The following is an 8,851-nucleotide window of genomic DNA, read 5'->3' on the forward strand; positions in this document are numbered from 1 at the left end:
AGAGGATTTATGAGGCAAAAAGAATTGTGCCTGAAAGCTCAAGCATGTACGTTTCTTTGTGCGACCATTACACCACCCTGAGAGTGTTCGTAGAAAACAAAGGTGGAAGGAATCCAGGAAGCCTCCTTCTGCCCCAGGACATTCACTTGTCCCCATCCTATTCCTGACCTATACCTGTCTAATATGTTAATAAAACCGCCAGCAAGAAAGCTGCTTCTCCCTTCTGAAACAGCCTGTTCCCATGTTTAACTGACCTTCTTCTAGAGTGTTTCTTCCCAATATCTAACCTGAACATCCCTTGCTGTAAAGTATTTCTTGTCTTCTGTTCCCATGTCTAGTTTTAACTTGCTCTCAGCTAAATCCCCTCTATACCACACACCGTCTGCCACCCCTACCCCCCGCCATTTCTTTAGGTTGTGTTTTCTAAATCTTTGTCCATGCAAGTTGTTCTGCATTTGGTCCACATCCTCACCGGCTGGTGATGCCTGGAGAAGTGCACAGGACACCAGCTGAGGCCTTGCCCGTGACAAGTAGAGTGAGAAAACTGGAAGGAAGATGCTGCACGTTTTTCACATCATGTTCTGTCTATACAGATGGTTTGCCTTTTTCAAAGCAAAATTGATTCATAGTGATCAATGTCTCCCTTGGATGCCTTGGCCCTTCCTTGTGTTGATCAGCAGTCCTTGAAGGGCTGGTACCACAACCAAACCCTCATCCTGGATGCACAACACAGTCTTCCTGCCTACCTGTAGCATCTTTCCTGTTTCTTACTGAACAGTATCCCGTCTTTTCAGTGTTTCTATAGTTTCAAAGGTAATTTTTAGTCCTAATCTTGCCCTTCAAGAGGCTTGCAGCCCCCACAGCTTTATATCATCTCTTATTTCATGGTGGTGAAATGCTGGAAGGACCGCTTTTGTTCCCCTCTTAGGACTCCTGGACCACTGATGAGGCAGGAGGAGATGAAAGCCCTGCCCATACCCCCTGCAGTGCTGTGTCACTGCCCCTGGCCAACACTTTGTGTCTGCACGGCAGTGCAGTGGGATGAGGCACTCCAGGAAGCTGCCCTTCAGTGTGGTGTTTGTATCTAGATGGGGCCAGCACCTGTGATGCTTCAGCTGTAATGCGAGGGTGATGTCTTTCCTGGAGATGGGTACCTGCAGCTCCTCTCGGCTTTGGCTCCTCTGTGAACCCAGCAAGCACACTCTCTCTTCTGTCTTCCATGCTGTTAACGGAGACTGTGAAGAGATGCAGAAGAGACCCCTTCCAAATCCCAGCCATTTCCACCCTCTCCTTTCAAGATGGACCATCACCTAACCTCCCCTCCTCTGATACACCTCTCCCACCATTTCTCTTCCCATCATGCACTGGTTTCATTCCTATCTGATTCCTCCTCCTGCATAAGTAGCCATCCTGTGAAATAGTCTGAGAGGTCTTTGGAAGGTGAAACAAGGTGATGGGTTATAGCAGGGGGTTTGTTCTGATTTGTTTTGAATGGCCAGCTGGACTGTTAGTTGCCCTCTTCTGTGATTATTTGTTTCTGAAGACCACCACGAACATGTTGGAAGTTTGATTAGCTGAATTCCTGAAACACTGCACAGAGAACTTCATCGGGGCCCGCCAGTTTGAAAGCATCTGAGGACTTTACCTGCTTTTCCAGGACTTTTGCCTGAGCCACCATTTCTTTGTCACACAAGCTGGTTTTGTTTACAGTCTGCTCGCATCTGGCTTGAAGGATGAAGACAAGTAAATCACAAAACATTGACAAGCTATTTCCTTTTCTACTTAATGCGGGACTAAATCTTTCCTAAATTTTCCTCCTAGCACACTAGCGTAATGATTTCTTGTTACTCTTGTGCCTCGTTCATTGCGTCACACTTTGGGGGCTTGGGGATTTTGCATCTTGTGCTGTGCTTTCATACTGCCCTAGAAACCACGTCTCATTCTCGCTTTCCAGGCATTTTCTTTTTGTTGTTAGGGGCTCTTTCTTCCTACAGGAAAAATCACTGTTTTATTTGCCATTTTCTATATTTTCACTGGGCAACTAAAACCTGAACAGTCCTATCCACAAGTTTTCAAGTTCCCATCAGCAAATGAGATGTTCTGTTGAGTTTTGTCTGTGACCAAATCCCCCAATTCATCATTCCTTCTAAAAACTCGTCCCCAACTGTGAACATGGACGCACACGAACGCTTTTGCCATCAGCTTGAGGCTCCATCCAGGCAGCCAACAGGAGCAGGGTGTCCAGGACCAGCTGGGAAATGCATCCAGCCCAGGACTGGACTTGTCCTTGCAATCCCACCAACATTCCAGTTGTTTCCCCAGGGTCCCAGAAGAGTGGGTTAACTGCCCAAGGAGGGGCTACAGACCCAAGCATCTCATCTCTCTGGAGCAGACCAGCCCGTTTTATCATCTTACTTACTAGCTGCTTACCCCAGGGAGGATGCAGGGTTTCTCTGTCTCCACACACCTTCCTCAGTAGAATTACAGAATGGTTTGGCTTAGAAGGGATCTTAAAGATCGCTTAGTTCCAAGCCCCCTGCCATGGGCAGGGACACCTTCCACTAGACCAGGTTGCTCAAAGCCCCATTCAAGCTGGCCTTGAGCACTTCCAGGGATGGGACATCCACAGCTTCTCTGGGCAACCTGCTCCAGTGGTGAGATGACAAAGCCCCTGCATCCCTTTGTCCTCCACACTGATGATACCCACTCAGCTTGGCTCCTTCTGAACATCATAAGATTATTTTGGGAGACAAAAAACAGGGCCTGCTACAAGCAGCATCAACCCAGGGAAACCTTGGCAACTTCCTCCCCATTTTCCAGCCAGCTGTGGCTTAAAAATCTGGTGTCTGCAGGGCTCAGCAGCCAGGGCTGATCCTGCGTGATGTCCCACAGCTTGTAATTTTCTTCCCTGGCAGTGAGTGGTCCCTTGCATGGTGAAGTAGGAGAGCTGCCTTTCCAGCAGGAAGAGTTTGAGAAAGTGAAGCGAGGAATTGTTGAGCAATGCTGCCAGAACACGTGCACCATCTACCAACTGGAAAACTACTGCAACTAGCGGCGAGGCTGGCGGCAGGGAGCTCGCGGGCCACGGGTAGATGCACGCACTTACGCTACTGCACCTTCAAAGCAATTGAATAAAAGCTGTGGATCTATTCAAAGGACTGTGCAGGCTCATGCGTCCGTGTCTTGGGGAGGGGCATTGATGTTTACTTTAGGTTTAAAGGTCCTGGAGCCACACATTTCTTCACACTATCCTCCTGCCATCCAAGTGAACTCCTTAGGAGGGAGGAGGATTATGCAGCACTGAAGCAGGTTCAGAGAACACTCGTACCCCCACCTCCCAGGGCACAAAGAGGAGAGGGCAGAGATGTTTGAATGAGTCTTCTCTTTCTAGGGAAATGTTACAGGGGGTATCTGTGGCAGTGTTGTGCTGAACAACTTCCTACAGTTTGCAGCCCAAATATAGCTGGGCAGCTGGGAGACCAAACCTCCTCAGCTGCGTAATGGAAACAGTTTGGATTAAGCAAAGAATTAAGTCACCTATTAATTGTACCCAGAAAAATAGTGGACAACCGCCATGACCGATTTAGAAAGTGTGTCCAGTTCCCCCTTCTGCTGGTGAGAGGCCCAGGCAGAGTCCCTGCTGCGGGATGTCCTTGTTGTTCTCAAGGATTTGATAAGTCACGTGCAGAAAGCAGATTTCATCCAAAAGCAGTTTTGAGTATTGGCCAAGAGCTGGGCATTTCCGGGCAGCATCCCTGCTCCTGCTGCTGCAAACCTCTTTCAACTATCCGGCTCCAAAACCGCCACTTTCTGAGAGAAAAAGCTGCCATGGCAATGGCACTTGGCCAGGGTGTCAGAGAGCGTGGGGAAGGGTCATGTCCCCTCTACTGAGGGACTCCTGTGCCAGTGTAGTGGAAGCCATGCATGATGTCCTCATGGGATGTGTGGAGTCTGGCAGAGGTGGCAGCAGTGCCTGGCACTGCATTTTGCTGGTGGCAGATTTTGGAAGCTGGTCCGGGAGGAGGCTGTGGTTTCAACAGCCTCTTTTCCCAAACCATATCTGACTGTTTCTGTCAGAGCTGCACAGATGGAAGCTGCCATCTCATCCCTGCCAGGATGCCTTGCTCCCGCTCCTATCTTGAGCACAAAACTGGCAAAACCACTGCAAACTGAAGGGCTGGAAGAGCAGCCAGAGGAGCTGCTGAGAAGAACACACAGCCATGAAATAGGAGATGGGAAAGCACTGGCGATTCCCTGCAGTGACCCTCCCTACAGGCTCTCTTGCCGCATATAAGAGCCCCTGACAGGGGCCCCCTCCTGCAGCTGCACACCTCTGCCAGTGCTGCTCTCCCCACCTTTCCATCCCTCTCCATCACCTCTTCCTCTGGATCCCACTGAAGATTCCTAGCAGCAGAGCCTGCGACTCTCATGAGAGAGTTTCAGCAACCCCATACACCCATTGGCCCCAGGGAGATGCCACCCTGATCCCTGATCAAGTCTGCTTGCATGGTCTGGCAGGAAAGCACATCCAAGAGAAGTGGTCCTGCGTGGGTATGTAATCACATCCCTCCGCAAGTTGAAAAACCGACTTGTTGGATTCACCCAGACCTGTCCCATATCACCTAGGAATGAGATCCTGCACTCGGCATCAGGAGTCTGTGGAAAGTAAGTGAACAGAGAGGGTCTTCTGAGACAAGACTGAGACTTTCCAGTACAAATCTGAGATTTCCATCTGTATCTACCTGACAAAATTGTACAGGTCTGCTGATGGGAAAGGTTGGAAGAGAAAGAAGTGATCTAGGAGGAGCCTTGAGTTCCTGGCTGCCAGACTGGCACTTCTCCAAGTGCTGCATCGTGGTGATGGAAACAGCTGGAAGCAGCAGGATAGAGCCAAGTCTGTGGAGATGCCTCTGGCTTCTCTAGCAATGGGGTACATGGGTCATGCCCAGGACACATGTAGACTGGAGAAGGCTAGAGCCCTCATTCATAGAGAGCTGCGCCTTGCGTCACAGAGAAACTCCACACGTGTTCAGCACCAAAGGGACCAACAGTCACTTGCAGAAGGTCGAGCTCCCACAACAGATCATGGTGATTCCTGCATCCACCCCAGAGCTGTTTATCTGCTGGTGCTCCTGCCCCGGCTGCGACGCTTGGGCAAGGACAGCTCTTTGGAGATGCCCAGCCTGTTTGCTGCCCTCTGCCATTGTTTGGTTTTCTTGTTTGTTTGTTTGCTTTTTCTGAATGCTCTCAATTAGGACTGGTTGGGAAATTGCAAATGCCACATTTTTTGCTGGAAAATGTTGGTTCATCAAAATCAGCACTTCCCGCAGGACCGGACTGGTTTTAGCAAGGCAGGATTTGAAGGGATGAAGGGGCACAGGAGGTTCAGGTGCCTGCTCTGCAGGCATCAGAGCAGGAATTTCATCCTCTGTACCCAATTGCCCAAGACCACATGCCAAACTCCAGGCTTTGGTCTACCCTGGGGTGGGCTTGTCTTCTGCAGAAAAATTCCAGGAGGTTTCAGCAAATGCCATGTGGGAATTGTTTTGAAATCTTAAGATGGGGCAGGACCATCCTTTCCCACCCAGCTTAAGTTGCAGTCCAATATTTCTTTTGCAGGTTTGGACGCTAGGTGAGATGGGGATCTGGACGCATTGGGGACCCAGCTGGTGTTTGCCCCAGGCTGGAGCAGAAGAGAGAAGGATGAGGAGCAGAAAGGGGCTGTGATGGACATTCCCCACTATTCCTCTGCCATTGTGCCTCTTGGGAAAAGGAGTCAGCATGTCCCTTGGTGAAGAAGGGAAGAGGAGGGAGTGGTGACCACCTAGGGTGGGATGGCCCAAGTCCACTTTGGGGACTCAGGCAGTCAGAGCTGTCTGCAGGGCACAGGAAGCTGCTGTTGCTCCCTTTCTTCCCCAGGCAAGAGCTGTCCTGGGGTAGTACAGTACATGGTGAGCTACACTGTGCTCTCTGGAAGGTGCAGGAGAAAACACTGCATCAATTTAAAAGCTGTAGAAAGCCTAAAAAAAAAAAAAAAAATAAAATAAAGTCCTTATGAATTTCTGGAACTGAAAATAACATAAAGAGCCAGCTCTTCACTTTTTAAAAGCTGCAGCAAGGTGAAGGCCAAAGGAGAACAAAGGTACTTTCCCCCTTTTCTCTGGGACTCCAGGCAGGAAGCCTGAAGGCAACCCTGTGTGCTTTCCACACTGGAGCACATGGCCCCTCAGCTTGCAGATGTGATGCTGGCAGCTCACTGCCCCTGCGCTGCAGCAGGTTGGGCAGCTTTACCCCCTGCCCCACCCAAACTTGAGGATGAGCAACAGCCCAGGGTGTCCTTAACTCTGGTCCAGAATGGGATTCCTTTACAAAGACCCCCTCAGACCCCCATGCCCTTGCCCAAGCCATTCGCTACTCTCAGATATGCTTGGGAGATGCCGGATCTTGTGAATTCCTGCAGGAGAAGTGACTCAGGGACAGGGAACGCTGCATCCATTGACCTCCCTCCCTGCTCCTCCTCCTGTCAGGCTTTGCATTGTGATCGTTGGGAAGCAAATATATCCAGCCCCCTCTATTCTGACTCGGCAGTTACTTTGAAGTGATTTTTGCGGTAGTGGTGGGGCATCATGCCCAGCTAAAATATCTTGGCTGTGCTACTTTTGCAACAAACTTCCAAAGGCCTCATGCTAGCGGTGGAGGGCAATTTGAAGAGAATGCAAATAAAGGCTTCGGTTCATTCATGCTGCCTGAATAGAGAATTGAAAGCTGAGCCACAGAGGGGATTGCAAGACAAATTTTTTGGGCTGCCGAGTTGTTAACACTGTCTAGGAAAGAAAGGAGCACCATTGCCCCTGTTTCCAGTGTGAGTATCTGGTTTTGAGGAAAGGGGAGTGATGAGCACAGGAACGGGAACTGAGGGGAGCCGCCACAGGGCACAAACCGGCGAGGACCCAGTGGCCGGGTGACAGACCGGGTGTCCTCTGGGTGGCTGGTTGGGCTGTGCTGCTCTGCCTTATCTGGAGAGGAAGGGAAGGCTGCCACTTTCCCGTAGCTAATCCAGCTGGATTATTTCCTTTTCCAGGAAGCCACTGATAGAAGAACAGTCTGTTAGCCTGGGAACTCACAGATTCACTTTATATAAGAAATAGCCAGACTATATCCTGGGATATTTTTTTTTTTTACCATCTTACTGATTTCTTAGTGAATTTTAAACCTGGTTACAGCCTCTTTCCTTATTTGCAGTGTGATTCCTTAAAAACTGACTTGCAGCAATGAGTTGGAAAGCATGCACTGAGCAGGTTCAGTGTTAACACCCCAAATTCCCTCTGATTTAGCCTGACCTCGCCAAAGACACTATTTTGAAAAAAAAATTAGACCTTCTTCCTTCTCCTTTCACCCTGGCAGGAAGAAAGCTTTAAGTCAGGCTATAAATTGATCTGGAAAGTCACTGCCAGCACATTGTCTCTGGGTGAACTATTCCTGCATGCCGTAGGGAGGAAGGAGGTCGGGTTTTTTCCGAGTCCAATGCCAGGCTGGCTTTTGCATCCTCCCGATCCCGTTGGGCAGAGCAGGCGGGAGCAGATCCGGGACAATAACGGGAAGCAAAGCAAGCCCGTAGGAAATGATCTGAGCCTCAATCCCTTCCCTCCATCCCCAACTGGCTTCAGGAGCGGCAGCGGGAGCTGGACAAACCATTTGGACTCCTCCGACCTCCTTTCTGTTGCTCAAAGAGCTGGCCAAAATACGGCTTTTTTTCCTGCCTGGTAAATGCCAGGATTTCCAGGATGCGCGTGGCTTCTCGCACTGAAATTCCCCGTGAAGTGGGGAAAACGGATAACAGAAACAAATCTGTTGTCATTCGGTCTTTGTAATGCTGGATTTTGGGGGTGGGGATGTTTTACAGAGCTGCCAACTTCTGAAATGTAACTTTTTTGTCAGAAAACAACGCAGCTTCCTCTTTTCTAATCAGAAAACGGAAAATTAAATATAAATGACACCACCCACTCTACAATGACGACAAAACATTCTGTGGAAGTTTCAATGGAAAAAATTTCTACCCTTTTTTCCACTTATCAGAAACCTCCTCCAGTTTGGAGGCTGCAACCCAGCAGGGTGTCCTGGCTCTGCAGACATGCCCACCAGCAGATCTTGTACAACCACGTTTCCAACTTTTCCTACCCGGTGTGGAAACGTTTGGGGGAATTTTTAAAACTTACGCTGTCCTGAGCCCTGGGCTTCCACTGGTTTCAGTGGTGAGAAAGAAATCATGGTGAGACCTCAAGGCCTCCTCTCCTGCCTCTGAAACTGCTTTTTCAGTCATTTTTAAATGTCTGCCCGCTAAAACTAGCCCTGTTTTCCTCAATGCTGACACCTTGTACTGAAATAATGAATTTCAACCCCAAACAAGGGAAAAAACCTGACCCCACAAAATTCCGATGAAATGTAAGCAGGTTGGATTTCAGTCCTAGTCCCAGGGAAGGGGTCCAGAGTGCCTCCCTGTGCACCCACGGGTGTTTTGTCTGACCAGACCCACAGTTGTTTCTCAGCAGTGAGGAAACAGTGACGGGGAGGGGACAAGGTCACCCACTGGCTCTTGCAGGTGGGGTGGGGAGGGGGCACCTGGCTCAGCCTGGCTTACACCAAGAAGGTGGGAGGATGGCCAAAGGCTGAAGCCCCTCTCAGAAAATGCTCCTCCAGCAGCTCCTTTGCTCCCCCCAGATCGCTGACCTCACCCCGGGAACACCGAGCGGCACCGAGCACTGATGTCATGACCGTTTTTCCGTTACAGTTTTGACTACAGAGCCCCAATGTCATTCTCTAGATGCTTGCCCTTAATCTTCACCCCGCAGGG

The 8,851-nt window shown here is 49.8% G+C and overlaps 1 protein-coding gene across 1 annotated transcript in view; it reads left to right on the forward strand.

Annotated features, from left to right (window-relative positions):
• INS (insulin) overlaps positions 1-3,052 on the forward strand; it is a 3,533-nt gene extending 481 nt beyond the window's left edge. The window contains exon 2 of the mRNA XM_010131049.1: positions 2,916-3,052. Coding sequence (XP_010129351.1) covers positions 2,916-3,052 — 137 coding nt within the window. The remainder of the gene's footprint in view (positions 1-2,915) is intronic.
• Positions 3,053-8,851: the final 5,799 nt, after the last annotated feature.

This window comes from Buceros rhinoceros, unplaced genomic scaffold, assembly GCF_000710305.1.
Source record: "Buceros rhinoceros silvestris isolate BGI_N320 unplaced genomic scaffold, ASM71030v1 scaffold10092, whole genome shotgun sequence".
Taxonomy (NCBI): Eukaryota; Metazoa; Chordata; class Aves; order Bucerotiformes; family Bucerotidae; genus Buceros; species Buceros rhinoceros.